The sequence below is a fragment of the Lissotriton vulgaris genome, chromosome 3_1 (assembly GCF_964263255.1).
Source record: "Lissotriton vulgaris chromosome 3_1, aLisVul1.2, whole genome shotgun sequence".
NCBI classification, from domain to species: Eukaryota; Metazoa; Chordata; class Amphibia; order Caudata; family Salamandridae; genus Lissotriton; species Lissotriton vulgaris.
In genome coordinates, this window is record NC_141689.1 from 549,476,365 (window position 1) to 549,492,281 (window position 15,917).

General features: G+C 45.5%; 1 protein-coding gene across 3 annotated transcripts in view; it reads left to right on the top strand.

Annotated features, from left to right (window-relative positions):
* Window positions 1-15,917, top strand: part of LOC147726770 (baculoviral IAP repeat-containing protein 1-like) — a 929,669-nt gene that overhangs the window by 830,566 nt on the left and 83,186 nt on the right. For all 3 annotated transcript variants that reach the window (XR_015309289.1, XM_086960817.1, XM_086960818.1), the window contains exon 11: window positions 11,162-11,332. Coding sequence is in view for 2 of the 3 variants with exons in the window: in XM_086960817.1 (XP_086816943.1) it covers window positions 11,162-11,332 (171 nt within the window). In the remaining variant the exon portion in view is untranslated. The remainder of the gene's footprint in view (window positions 1-11,161; window positions 11,333-15,917) is intronic.

Below are 15,917 nucleotides of genomic sequence, written 5' to 3' on the forward strand. Positions count from 1 at the left end.
CATAACATAGGTAGCTGCTTATTCAGTATAACCACAGAGCTTCATACATTCTGTCCTATTACACTGCTGAATTCAGACTATAAGACTCATGAAAATCTCAGCTCTAAGAGTAGAAGAAGTTGCACAGCAGTTGGGAAACAGCCTTAGTACACCTGCCTCAGTCATGTTATCACGTTCACCCCATCTATTGTTCAGCCAGTCACAAGCGCCCTGAAGCTACTGATCACCTGCATGTGGCTTGGTACAAACTGCTGATAGCAGTGAAGGGTGGAGATGGGCAGGCACTCCTTCACAATTTGATTCTAGAAGAAACGGAAATGTATCTATCCCGTAAATAAATGTTTGTCCGCTTCAGTTGCCAATTATTTTGTGACATGAAACCTCTAGGGACACATCTGTGCTCCTTTACAGATAATGAGGTGGAAATGACAGTACCTCTTTCCATGTCCTCTTACTTCAGACAGAATAACATAAGGCAGTGAGGTGTGTTCTCCTCATGGACTGAACACCTTAGATCTGATGATAATGGGCAGCCTGAATGGAATAATTTGACATCTTTAAAATAAGCCATAACTTACTAATTGCACTGTTGTCTCACTTCTAGGGTGTGAGTAGCAACTTACCAGCCAAAACCCTACTCGTACCCATCCAAAACCAAGAACATAGTTATTAAAGATCTTGTATGGTAGAAACAATTGTCCACCTGGATACACAAAAATATCTGTTGACATTGACTTGTTGGGAACCTGGGGAATGGCAGAGGTGCACAGACAGAATCAACATCAGCTACTGCAGGCGCTCCAATGCACGCTGTGACCCTGGGGAATGTGTCAGATTAAGTGGAATTGAACACCACAGGTGCAGTTTAAATCGGGCATTCATACCCACATAGCATCATAGGTGAACTACAACAGCAAAATGAACATGTTTCAGCAACAAAGAAATGGCACCAACCATGAGCTCCCCATTAAACGTATACATTTCCACTTGCTTAACACTTCTTCAAAAAGAGAATTATGAACATTAGTCAGAAGTTGCGACCGACCGAGAAAGTAAAAGTTAAAAACCACACTTGATAAAGGATATTACAAAACAATTTGAAAATTTCGGACTAATACAGCTGTAAAACACACTAACTACAGGTGGCTTTTTCAATGCACAGTTCAGGGGCACGTCAGAGAGTTGATCACATCTGCAGGGAAGTCTGGATGGAGAGTGAAGGTGCACACCTCATCCACCCCAATTGTATACCTAGAACCCCTTTAACAAGAATTGTAGGGAGAAATGGAAAGGCAATACAGAAATCCGCAGCCGAATTAAAAACATATAGCCTCTTACTTCAATTAAAAATGGCTGCAGCTTTAGAAAGTGAAAAAGATACATGTCAGAATCTACTGAACATCCACTGACTCTCCATCTTGGCGCTCTTAGTTCTTTTCCTTGAAACTGCTGTCTCTTCATGTGTTGGCAAAGCCTGCTCAGCACACCACACTTTGCACACCATGTCCATACACGTCACACCCTTCATATTCACTCTCTGCCCTCCGCGTGTGCTCTCCATACTGAACACCTGCTTTCTGCCGTCCAAATCAATTAGGTTTCTTAAAATAGAAGGCACTCAAAGATAACGCTGTGCACGCCTAAACACCCGCGTGGCAATCTAGAAATGCATTTGTAATATTTTAACACGTCACGTTCCCAATTCAAGTTGGTTGTTGTCTGCACATTTAAGGGAGCTATTTAAAAACCCTTGGCAATGTCAATGGTTTTTCACGTGAGAGAGCCATTAGTTTTGCCAATTCATCATTCAAACATTTAATTCAATTCCTTCAGCGGAAAAGCACATTTTTAGAAATAGTCATAGGAGCTTCAGTAAAAATACATCTTTTTTGTAATAGTTTATTTATTCATTTTGTTTGCAAAGAGTAGCATCGATCGCACTTCTCACCTTGGGAAGAGAAGCTTAATAGTAATTATACAACAGTCTATGCTCCAAAGTGAGCACCAACTCACTCACGGGTACAGCATAAAGGGGGCTTAGAAACAACAGTCCTGCAGCGGCATGGCACACACAACTCCAGCGCAGGCATTAGCATGACACTCTTTCCCACAGTGACCCGGAAGAATGAGATGGGACAGAAACACTAATTCATGAGACACTCTGCGTAACACAGGTATGGCTAGGCTACTACCACTGATATGATATAGTGCAAAAAGTTAATGCTGCCGCCTCACGTGAACCCGTAGCAAAAGCCGGAGGAGGACAGCCCTCTCTAGTACTAGGTCGAGAAAGTCGGATAGAATCAAAGGAAAACTTCTTGGAACAATTCAGGGGCAATGTAGGGGGATCGTGCCCGCAATGCTGCCACCGTTCAGAAATGCTACGCAGTAGCAAATGTTACCTCAGGGTTACTTCCACAGCACGCAAATAACACGTTTAATATTTTAAAGCATTAAGCACATCCTGTCTTCAGCCCTAACTCCACCCAGGCTTAGTAGCCTGTGCACTGTAGCCTGTGCACTGCAGTGCTGGAGACGGAGTTTTTGCACATGTCACCGGCGTCACAATATACCTAACCCTAGTCAACTAAGACAGCACGCACGCACCTCAATACTGTTCTGTCTCTGTCTGTGACGTGACTGACTGTTGTGGTGTGGACCGTCGGACGTCTGCTGGCTGGACTGGCTGCTGCTGCACGTGGTGACGACGACACTACGAAGAGAAAGACAGTTAGAATGAATGTCACGGCGCGCGCGTCCCAAATGGCTAATCACTGCATGGCTTCATGCTGAAGTCACACAGTGATTGGCCATGATAGCAGGGCTGAGCAGTGTGCCCCCACCCACCCAATGATGGATTTTGCGTGGTGGATGAGCCAATTCTGGCGCTGCATGCAGCGCCAGGTTTGGCTAGGGGGGCACAAAGGGTACTCGCCCTGGCGCCTTGTAAACCCCGGGGCCCGGCTGAAAGCAGCACCCCCAGCCCCTTCGGACCCTCTCTCAAAGGACTCGGTTTGTTACGCATGCTCGGGCAAGTCTTAGCCCATAAATCCTCATGCGCACTACAGCTGCTGGCCTGCTGCAGACTGTCACTCAAGCTGCAGCAGGCCAGCAGCCCCGTCCCCACCCCCTGCGCACCACACCGGCGCATTCCATTATCGCCTTGCCTGTCCCGGTCCGGATTGAAGCGCTGCGCTGTGGCGCTTTATTGGGAATTTTTATGTATGTAATTTTGCTAGCCACGGTGCGTCCAGGCTTAGTGGGGCTACGCCCCTACGCCCCAATGGACACACCGCGGCTGCTGCAAGGCACCTCCAGTCTTGTGCAGTATTCGGAAGCGGCTCTTGAGGATGCCAAATGTACGCTCAACCACATTCCTTGTGCTGATGTGTGCTCTGTTGTAGCGCTGCTCTTGCGGTGTAGCTGGGTTTAGGTTGGGAGTAAGTAGATATTCACGCAATGCGTATGCGCTGTCACCTGCAGGATGGGGAGAGAATGGTCATCAGCATGATTGCAAATATACATGTGGGGATGGAGTAGGTGGAGAGTACGATGATGCATCAATATGTACCTAGTAGGTGCCCCTCTCCAAATTCACCGTTGATCAGGCAACTGTGGAGGCCACAGTGACGGAATATGTACGCGTTGTGTGTGCTCCCGGGGAATTGGGCTACAAGGTCCGTAATGATGTACTTGGCATTGCACACCCCCTGCACATTTATAGAATGATATGACTTCCGGTTGCGGAAAATGTATTCGGTGGCTGATGGAGGACAGATGGGGACATGCGTGCAGTCAACACACCCTATGACATGGGGGAATTGTGCCACCTGGTAGAATTCCCGTTTGGTGCGGGTCAGCTGCTGGGGGGTTGGAGGGAAGGTGATGTGGCGATTTATTAATGTCAGCATGGCCTCTAGGAACCGGTGGAAGAAGCGTGACAAAGCGCTTTGCGACACGCCTCCAGTCTCAGCTATTACCCCCTGGAAGCTTCCAGACGCAATCAGGTGCAGGCAGCATAGGACCTGCACATGGGCTGGTATGGCGTTGGTCCTACGGTTCTCGTGCTGCAGTAATAATTCCAGGTCTGCTATTAGGCGCATTATCATGGCACGGTTGAGTCTATACTTGTCGTACACCTGTTCCTCGGTCTGCCCCAGCAAAGTGATGCACACCCTGAAAATCCTGTCCTGGATCATCCTCCTGCGCTGGGCCTGGGCGTTGATCCTCCTCCTCCTAGCAAGCACGTAGTGGGCAGCCATTTTGGTTGACATGTGGGGTTTCCCAGGGCATTTTTGAAGGGTTACTGATTGTCAGCACCTGATGTTGGGGTTGTAATTTTTTTTTTCCTTCAGTTAACTTTACCTCCTGATTGTGATTCCCCTTATTTTGCTCATGCTAAATAGCGATTATTTGGATTTTCGGTATTAGCGACTTTTCATGCATACCATTGCGATTCGTTATTAGCGATTCGGTATTACCGAGGTCAGCTTTGGGTTTCGGTAATTCCGATTGTCTGTTTTGCGATTCGGTAATTTACCGCGGGGGTTTATTAGCGATTCTTTATTTTTTACCGATTTATTGTTTGATGCATAGCATTTTCTGGTTTTGCGTTCGGTATCGGCCTGTTTTACCGATTCGCTATTTTACCGGGAGGTATTTCCGTTGATGCATCTGCCAGTTTTTTATTTAGAAGCTATTGGTTAGAATAAACCATTCCAGGAAGGCGGAACACTGACGGCCACTTCAACAGTCTTCCTGTGGCACTCAGTTGTGCTGTCTCAGACTAATGTTAGTGCAGGCTTTGTGGCAGTCAGAAACCTCTACTCAATCCCTCTCTGAAACCGTAGCAGCTGTGCAGCAGACAGGCACTCACCGCCTGTCCTTCGACCCTGTGCAGCGAGCTCGGCTGATTATAGCTTTACGAGCGATGAGAGCACAAGCGCCTAGCCCTCCTTTGCCTCTTATCACTGCTAGGGCCATCTTCACAACCATCAATTCCGTAGCAAAATCAGCAGGGGCAACTGATCAGCAGCTTCGCCTTTCAGAAGAATAAGCACTATAGTGGAATACAACTCCAAAAAAGCTAGACCGCTCATCTCAAATGAAAATACGAGTATAGACAGGGGCATAAGTGGTGTACTTAATAAAAATAATCTGTGGTTTGGGGAGGTTCTTTCTCCAATTGAAAGTCACTGGCTTCATCTACTACTTTGGTACACAGTCGTTCTTCTAATTGGATGGGATTTTATCTTATTTACACCCTATGGCTGCTGATCTTCGAGGGAATGGTTCACCCAGTCTAGCGTTTAAGGTTCCTCTTTGAATTTTACAAAATAATCGCCATATTAGAGGAGCTTTTGTCCGATAATCAGAAACACAATTTGAAATATTCGATCGCACAATGCAGATGTTCGTTTTTTTACTAATGATGAGCCTGATCAAAGAAAGACACATTCTGTAGCAAAATGGTGCAATAAATAACAGTCAAAGAAATAATATTTTAATTGATGTTTTAAGAGACGTAAAATTGTTTGATACATAAATATTCGCTGCCTTTGTACTCAACAAACAACTTCACTTAAACAAGCATTTGCAATGCAATAGGACTCACATTTACGCAAGACCTATTGCATTGCAAACGGGAGTGCAGGTTTGGAGTGCGAGAAGGCACGAACAATGGGAGTGGGGGGCAGGAGAGGAGGCACAGAGAGTAGGAGGGGGCACGGGAAGAAAATAGTGCTCATGAAACACGAAGGGGCCAGTAGCCATGGAAGGATACAAATGACGACATAGCCGTCATAAGGAGGGACTAGCAGCCTATAAACCAATCGAAAGGCAGCATTTAGAAAGGACGAAGGTACAGGCCAATGAAAAAGTGGGCAGGGATTCCCTCATATAGTCAACTACCACAGATCAACCCCAGAGCAGCGTTTGCGCACTGGCTCAGGTCTCAACCTAAAACCGAGGAGAAATAAACATATTTCTCCTTGTTATACCTCATCTGGGGATGTGTAGGTTTTTTGTGCATTCCCAAGTCTTCCGCTTCTGGTAAATCTGAGAATGTGTCAAAATCCGTGGATGGATACGTGGAGCACCCAAGCCACGTCCATGGAAATGCCTCCCTGGTACGGAGTATTGCAATGCAGCAACTTGCACTGCGTTTCATTATTATTATTGATCTTTTATAAGGCGCACAAATCATCCCAAGGGGATCTCTGGATGCCCTAAGAGCAGGCCACCTATTATATGGGATACTTATTAAAATAACCAGGTTTTGAGCATTTTTTTAAAAAGAGCCAGGGTGGGGCATGCCCGAAGGTTCTCTATCAGAGAGTTCCAGTGCTTAGGGGCTAAATAAGAAAAGGCACGGCCACCCATTTTCACTTTCCTAGATCTTAAATGACGGGCCGGAGTATACCTTTCCACTTTCTTGGTTAGGTATCTTGACCCTAACCCATGAAGGGCTTTAAACACTAGACATAGGAGTTTGAAAACTGCCCTTTTCTTTATGGAGAGTCAATGTAACTCTCTCAGCAATGGAAGTGAGGGGGTTCGTGCTGGCTTATTCAATGCTAAACGTGCAGCGGTATTTTGCATGACTTGTAGCCTTGAAAGCAAATCCTCCCTCATCCCTACTAGTAGAGCGTTTCCATAATCAAGTCTACTGACTGGCAGTGCCTGTATTAGGACCCTTCTGGTGGAAAGGGGGATCCAGGGGAAAATCCTTTTTAACATACGCATCAGTCCGAAGCACTTACCTGATAGGATTTTCACATGCTTCTCCATAGAGAGCTTATTATCCATTATAACACCCAAGTTTTTTGCCCATTTCTTGGGGGTCGGAGCTTCTCCTAATTCTGCCGGCCACCAACCCTCCGTTCATAAGTCCTCAGCTTTCCCAAACAATAAGATCTCCGTTTTGTTAGAGTTAAGCTGTAGGAAGTTCTTTCTCATCCATGTGGCTATCTTTCGCATACAGATCTTAAATCTCTCTCTGGTCACCCTGGGGTCCTTCTCTATGGGGACTATCACCTGAGTGTCGTCCACATAGGAGATGGTTTGGTACCCACATATACAATATTGGTGGCCAGAGATGACACATAGATATTGAACAGGGTGGGGCTTAACATGGAGCCCTGTGGTACTCCCTTATCCACCATTGAGGTCTGTGATACAAAGGAGTTCAGTTGTACACATTGGAATCTGTCAGATAGAAAACTCTGCAGCCACTCTAATGCCATCACTCTGACACTAATCTCCTGCAGTTTATCCAGAAGTATTCTGTGAGAGTTGGTGTCAAAGGCTGCCAACAGATCCCAAAGGACTAACATTGTTGGCGTTCCCTTGTGTAATAGAGACCTAATCGAGTCATTTACCTCCGTTAAGGCAGATTCGCTACTATATCCCACAAGGCAGCCTAACTGCAAGGGGTCAAGAAGATTATGATGTTCCAGATAATCTCTAAGTTGTTGGTTGACCAAGGTCTCCATTATTTTTGAGCAACCCGGGAGAAGAGAAATGGGTCTGTAATTTTGTAGATCAGCGCAGTCTGCTGATGGTTTCTTGGGCAATGGTTTGATGTATGCCTTCTTCCATTTCAATGGGAAGGAAGAGGTCTCTAATGACATATTACAGATGTCCCTAATTGGGTTTGACAACTCCCCGCCAGTGCGAAAATGATGTAGGGGGCGCCTGACTTAATATGGGCCAGTAATGGTAGAACTTGCTCCCTGGTAATAGTAGCGAATGTCTCTATTCTACATAAGGGAAGATTATCAGAGAATAAAATGTCTTCCCTGGTCTCCATGTCCTGATCTAAGGAGTCATAGATTGTATCAATATTTCTTTTTTAAGTGCGTAGCTATCTCCTCGCATAATTCCTGTGTAGGAGGACAAGAGAGATTGTTGGCTCTGGGAGTGGTAAATTCTTTAAGAATCCTAAAGAGCTCCTTAGACGAGCATTGTGCCTCCTCTATTCGGGTGGCTAGATATGTTCTCCTGGCTGCATTACAGTTCTTGAGGTACGCCGTATTGGCTGTGTTATAGGCTAGTCTGTCTTCCCCTACTCCATTTACATTCTCTGACTCGACAAGAGGATTTCTCCATCTTTAAATTTTCAGAGTACCATGGGGCTGGAGCGATCCTATCGCGGACTGTATTTACTTTGATTGGGGCAATGATATCAAAGGCTGCTATCATTGCTGTCTCCAATTTATTCAGAGCTGCATTGCTGTCATTGCAGTCACTGAAAGATGGAGGAGAGAATACTGTGTCTAATGGTTTTGATGTAACCTTCTTCCATAGTCTCCTAGCTATTTTACGCCCTTGAGACTGGCATGGACGTTTCGGGCGATGAAAGAAAAACTCAGGGATAAATGGTCCGACCAACCTACTACTTATGGTGGCTCAATTTTGTGCATGTTCGAAAAAATATTATCAAGTACATGCCCCACTATATGGGTCGGATTACAGACTCTTGGGTAAAGGCCTAACGTTTCCATGGCTGCTAACAGGTTTACCGTGCACCATTGGTGACCATGTCTAAATGAAAATTAAAATCCCCTAAGAGAAAAAAGTGTTCTGTTAGCAAGACATATGGGGCGAGTGTTTCCAATAATGATGCACATAAGGACTTCTTATTTCCCCCCGGAGGGTGATACACTATCGCCCCGTTACCTTAAAGCCTAGGGAGGGTTCCATAGAGGATATCATCAATTCCATGCTGGGCGATGAGACAGTATCCAACATTTTTATATTCAAAGTTGGACGAGTGTCTGTCACCAGTCCTCCTCCCCTCTTCCCTATTCAATCCAGTCTTGCTACCGTATAGTCTGCCGGAAATGCGATAGCTAGAAAAGGAGTTGAGTGCGAATGTAACCATGTCTCTGTGAAGAAACAAATGTCTGGTTTCTGATCATATAGAAGATCCCAGACTTATGTGGCATGTTTGGGTATGGACCTTGCATTGCTATACAGGGTCTGAAAAATAGTGTCTTGCCCCTTCTCTTTCTGTGTTCCTTCCTTGGGAATAGATTTTATTATTGTGAGGGCTTAATCTTCTTTTAGACTGAACTATTAACCAGTTACAATGAGGACAGCACCTAACGTGGCCTTCCTTCTCCAAGCAGAGGGTCCCTTCGCATTCTGGCCTAGTAATATTAGTCCTGATTTATTAATTACTCTAGATTTATGAAGCCACTCTGGGCCAAGTACAGTGGCCTTGCCTGGCTTCATAAAACTCCTTTTTAATTTGCTTCGTTCATGCACCACAATGCACAGATGCTCAGAATTATGCTCCGAGTATCTATAATAAATAATGACAAACCCCAAGACCTAGGCCCGATATCTACCTTCTCCAGAGGTAGGATGGTACCTGCCTAAGGCAGTTGCTATCAGTAGTGTTTCCTTCGGTTTGATCTCTTTGAATAACTATCAGTGAAGAATCCCTTGAAGCGACAGTGTTGCTAATGCAAGTTAACAGCCCCATATGAAATTACAAGTTGTATAAGAACATCACTGATCCGGAGTTTTTCACCAGTACATTTTTGTCTGGTAAAATTAGACTAAATGTCATGCAGAAAGACCAATTACTGCTTCTTAATACCAAAAACTTCGCAAATCATCCTCCCCCAAGCCTCCTAATGCCACCAGAAACTTTAGCTCCCAGGGCAGAAGAGGAAATGTTGTACCAAATCCAGGGCAACTGTTAATGACCCCCCCCCCCAGGGTTCATTCACCCCCACAAAAATCAAGAAGTAATTGTATAAAAACGGCCCATGCCTTTAATTGGGCCCAGGTGGCATTTGCATGTGTTGTATATGGATCTTGGGGCCCGATGTAGGTAATTCTAATTTACCACTTCTTAAATACCGAATCATACCGATTCGGTATTTAAGAAGTGGTAAATTAGAGGGTGGGAAATGTAGGTAATTCAGAATCGGTAAATACTGAATCGGTAAGATTCGATATTTACCGACTCTGTAAATACCGAATCGGTATCCCCCATTGATTCCTATGGGCCTTGAAGCCCATAGGAATCAATGTGGAATACCGATTCGGTTTTTATCGATTCGGTAAATTCCGATTGTTGCAAGGGTTCAGGGGGTGTCACTTTGACACCCTCTAGCACCCCAATTCCGGACTTGTGTGCCATGTGGCACACAGACATGCCCTAAGGGCATGTCTGTGTGTCACATTGCACAGGTGTGCATGCACAGATGTGCATGCACACCTGTATTCGGTATTTTACCACCCAATAGGATTGGGTGGTAAAATACCGATTCTTAAAGCCCTGTGGCACTCTGACATGTGCCAGCTACATCTGCATTTACAGAATCGGTATTTTACCGAGTCTGTATTTACCGATTCGGTAATTTTACCGAATCGGTAAATACAGAATCGGTAAAATACCGATTCTGTAAATGCATTCCCTACATCTGAAAAACGTAATACGGGTCGGAAACGGCCGAATTCGGCCATTTCCGACCGGTATTAGGGCACCTACATCGGGCCCTTGGTGAGCATAATGGTATGGCCTGGTTTCAGCACCTGCTTTAAGCAGATAATTAATTTTTGGTTCAATAATCCACATTTGTAAAGCGCGAACAATCACCCGTAAGGGTCTCTAGGCGCTTGGGGCCGTCGGGAAAATTAAGCAAGCTATTGCCCAGAGTCACATGGTGCTGGGCTAATCTGCCGTCGGAACCGTGATCCCCAGATTCCAGCGTCGGTCACCCTGGCCGCGGCGCCTAACCTCTCCCTCAATCAATAAGATATTAAGGGAAGGTAGTGCTTCCACTGTGTCTAGGAAAAAAGAACTTGGCCTCACTTGCTAACACTGCAGGATTAACCCCTGTGGAGGCCCCGTGGCAGTCGAAATATTCACTTTCCTCAATTTGTTTGATCAATATTATTTTGATCCGTTGTCCCAGGGCCCCTAAAAGGAGCGGGCTCATGGGCTGGTGTTTACTTTGCATATCTGGTAATCCGGAACTGGCTGCTAATCAATGTCTACAACTTGATTCCGTTTTAGTCATGGTGAATGTAGATAGATTGCTTCTCTGTCTTGGACCGCCTATGTATAAATGTTTTTGGCGTATAATGTTTCAATGTTCATCTCGCACATCCATCACTTTTGATGTTCTCCATTTCTTTCTAGATCATCTTTTTTCAAACTTGTACAAGTTCCAACAGTTGAAATCCTTGTCAGTGATCCTTTGTACAGAAGAAAGGGAAAACAGAAAAACTCTTAATTGCCTGCAGCATGTTCAGAGGATTGAAACATTAAAAATTCACGATTCCACTTTTTCAGATGATTATTCTGGACTTGGTAAGATTTGGATTTGTTTTATGTTATGTTATGTTATGTTAACAGAGTTTATAACACGCACAGCTACTCAGAAGAGTGTCCCGGCGCGAGCCTGAAGTAAAACAGAGAAGACAAATAAACCAAACAGAGAACACTTTAGTTGAAAAGGAAAGTTTTTTGTTTCTTTCTAAATTGAATGGGATACTGCAGGCTGCTTAGATCAAACAGGAGAGAGTTCCCGGCTTCCGCGGCCAGGTAGGCCAGAGAGCTGCCGTCTTTCCTTTTCACACTGAATCTGGGTGTAATTGCCCTTAGCATGTTTGAGGAGCGCAGGTGCCTACCGTGGACGTAAAACTGAAAGTGCATCCTAAGATAGACAGGGACATTATCATATAGGGCAGCATAGACCATTAGTAGGGCCTTGAACTTAATCCTTGCTTTCACAGGAAGCTAGTGAAGACTACGCAGATGCTACCTGACACTTGTTCGTTTGGGAAGGCCAAGGAGCATTCTGGCAGCAGTGTTTTGGACCACCTGTAATCTGCCCAGGAGGATGCCAGGTAGACTTACATAGAGTGCATTAGCATAGTCAGTACGGGAAGTGACAAGCGCACGAGTAACTGTTTCTTTTGCTGCTAAGGGGAGAAGAGGCAAAAGCTTTTTAAGTAGCTTCAGAATTCAGAAACAGGTACCAGTCAGCTTACTGATTTGGCTGCCAAAGCTAAGCTTTTCATCAAACCAGATTCCATGATTTGTGACCGGAAGGCCCATTGAGAAGGCTTAGGGGACTCATTAGGCCAAAAAGTGTGCCAGAACAAAGGGGGAAAAGCGCTGAAGAATAAGATCTCAGTTTTATCTTTATTGCACTTGAGCTGGGCGGAAGTGAGCCAATTGAACACAGCTGCGAGACAAGTTTTAACATGAGCAGCAGAAGACTCATGCTTCTTCCAGGTGAACAAAAGCTGAGTATCGTCAGCATAAGCAACAACTTTGGCGCCTAACTCCTCCGCTAGCTGAATGAGAGGAGACATATAAATATTAAACAAAAGCGGGCTTAACACAGATCCCTGTGGTACCCCGGTACGAAGTTCTTGAATAGTGGACATGAAAGGGGGGATCCAAACTCGCTGAGTTCTGCCTTCCAAAAAGGATTTGAGCCACTTACTGAAGGAACCCTTGATGCCCAGCTGTTGCAAATGGGCAAGGAGTAGTGAGTGGGGCACCGTAGCAAAAGCGGCAGGCAGGTCCAAACGGACCAGTGCTGCCCTGCCTCCTATAACCAAAGGTTCCCGAATGGCTTCAGCAATTGCCACCAGTGCTGACTCGGTACTCTATGAGGCTCTAAAGCCAGATTGGGCCGGGTGGAGGAGGCCATGCTGTTCAACAAAGGTGGCCAATTGCTTCTTGACTATCTTCTAAAAGACTTTAGCAATGGCTGGTAGAAGCGAGATAGGGCGGGAGATTAGGCTCAAGGGACACTTTTTTAATAAGGGGAATGATTGAAGCCTACTTCCAGGCAGGAAGGACAGTGGCCGATGCCAAGGAGGTGTTAGTCAACTGATTCAAGAGAGGGTTGATTACAGTGGCAGCGCTCGCCAAAGGATTGGCAGGACATGGGTCACTAGGGGAACCTGATCTGAGAACGGACAGAGCAGCCATGGAATCCGCCAAAGGGATTACGTCAAAGGTGGAGAGGATGGCCTCGGAAGGAGACAAGGTTTGTTGGAGAGGGGGCCTAAAGGCCTGGTTGTCCAGTTTGCAAGTGTGAGATTGAAGTGCTCAAACATTATTGATAAAAAAATTAGAGAGCTCTTCACACCATGAAAGCGATGGAGCATGGGCATTGGTCATGGCTTTAGGTGTATCATAGCTTTGTACAATATTAAAAAGCACCTTAGCATTGTTGCCAGATAAGGCAAAACGTTCGGCATAGTGCAAGCGTTTAGCTTGCACAATAGCAGCGTCATAGTATTTTTGGGCCATTTTAAGGTCAACTTTGGGCTCAGTACAATAGTTTAGTCTCCATTTCCTATCTAACCTTTTGCAATGCTGTTTCTGCACTTTTAGCGAGGGTGAGAACCATGGCTTAGAAAAAGACACATTTGGACGCCTAGTTCTGTTTTGCGGGGTAAGGTGCCACACCGCCTTCTCGATCCAGTTATTATAGTTTTCAAGAGCCCAGTGAAAATCCTCTGGGAGCTGAGGCTGATATTCAACAAGAGCTTGGCTAAAGGCTACAGGATCAATTCTATGAATGGCATTACCCAGACCGTCCCTACAAGGCCTAGCTAAAAGGGCTTTGTTAGCAAGTTGCCATGAAAAGAACAGCAAATAGTGAACAGACCATGTTGATTGCAAAGGAGGCTCAGGCGCTACCACCAGTGGAAAGCTGGAGCAGATGACGTCCAAAGTGTTTTGTACAAATATGCCATCTATAGAGTGTAATATGTTTCTATCAACAATTTCAAAGTGATGACTGCTCGGGCAGGCTTTAAGTGGGATGAAAAAACTAGGGGGTCTCTCAAAAGGGCGTGGCCTATGCAATGAAGGGTGTGGCTTAAAAACACATAAGTCAAAAGAATGTAGTACTTTACAATGAATGCTTTTACCACACGGTAGGTAACAACGCAGCCATTACAACGAACACGTTGTTACCAGGCTTAGCATTACATCGCAAGTTGTTTCAACAACTTGCGCTAGGTGGCGCGCTGGACTTAGGAATAGTATAAATTACTATTACTGCTCCAGTTAGCGCAACAGCAGGGAAGGTATTGGAATCCAACACATTCCCTGGTGTTGCACGCCACCTAGCGCAAGTCGTTGAAACATCTTGCGATGTAATGCAACATGTGGTAACAACGCGGTCGTTGTAACAACCGCATTGTTACCTACCTGCGTAGTATTGACAGCATTGTAAATGCTGTTTCCCAGTGTTCTCTGTTGCAGAGGGGGTTCCCTGTGCAAATCTACATTGTTTTTTGGGTTGGTTTTCTCTGTGAGGATAATGTTTTTCCCACATGGAGAAGACCTTTCAACTACACCAAATTTGGAGGTGATAAATCTTTCTTCCCACCATTAAAAAAGTATTTATGGCTGCCCTTGCCTGGTATAAAATAGGACCCTTTCCAGAATGGAGAGTGTGATGTGAGCAGTTTCTCACATATTTGTTTGTGGGCTTTGTGGGTGTTCATAAACATCCAAGGTATACCACGCCTTGGAACACCCAATTTCCCACCCCTGGAGTAGAATAACTAGTGCAGAGTTCTCCACACGTTTCAGAGATCTCTTCACATGTAAATGGCTTCACTCTGCCAGGAACCCTTTTACAAACTCCTGGCAGGTGTAATTCTGGTATACTTGGTGGTGAACGTATATCAAACCAGTGGAGGCTGCTAATAAATAGTACTGCAGGAGTGGAGGGCCGGGGGTGGGGGATTAGAAAAAAATGGATTTACCTGCCGCCGCCTCTTCTCCTTCCTTCTTTTGTCAAGGAAGAAGAAAGCACACAGGCTTCCAAACTCCCCTAGCCAACCATGGCCCTGCTGTCACCAGCATGACAGCAGCGTTGCAATAGGTCTGAGCACCCTGGTTTGTCGCTCAGACAGCGAGTGGGAGTCTGTGAATGTTCTCCACCCAGGCTGTGCAATACAGCCAGGTGGAGAACATGCTAAGTGCGCTTGACTGCCTGCCAAATCTTCATTTATTTATTTGGAAAGTTTTATATAGCGCTGGCTAGACCCGGAGGTATCAGAGCACTTTACATGAGGATCAGAGAGTTACAGGTTACATAATTACGTAGCCAAGTATAGACATCTGAGAAAAAACATGAGATTACACAATAATGTGAAATATCAGCATGTACACGTCTTATGGGGAGTGAAAGGTAGAGGGGAAACAGGGGTAAGGAATGCAGATAGGAAACACAACAGGGAGGGAATTAAAACAGTGTCCGTTGTCCGGCTGGGTAGGTGACAGTCAAGGGGTGAACCAGAGCCAAACTACTCTATAGCTGCATAGGACAGCTCCACCGGGCATCAGCCAAGGTAGCTCGGGCACTTCTGTAGGTACAGACAGTTATGGTTTCCTCCCAGGAGGCATCTTCATAGTTCCATCGAGAGCACCTGTCACAGTGTTGCTGGGAAGCACTGTCTTGCCTCATCCTCCAGCTTGCCCCCAGGTCAAGAGTGGTGAGAGGAGAGGTGAAAGGGACAGGTCCAAAGTCCACAGATCTTACCCCATTCCCAGCAGCAGTAGTGAGTGTAGAGCATTTGAGCAGGATCCCAGTTGTAGGAGAAAGCTGGGCGCCTCAGGGTCAAATAGTGACTTAGAAAGTGCCCACTACTCCTCCCCCTGCTGGCTATGATGACAGCCCAGCCCAGCCCCACCCCGCCCCGCCCCGCCCTACATCTAAAACTCAACCAAACTGAGCCAGTGCAAAATAATAAAATGGTAATAATGTCATGTTAACTTTTTTTTAAAATTTTTTTTAAAATTTTTTAAAACCTTTATTATAAAAGAGCACACAGCTATTCAGCCTAACATCCCGGAGGCAAGGCAGCATAGAACCAGGAGGAAAAAAGTGCAAGGTGATTCACATCAGAACATT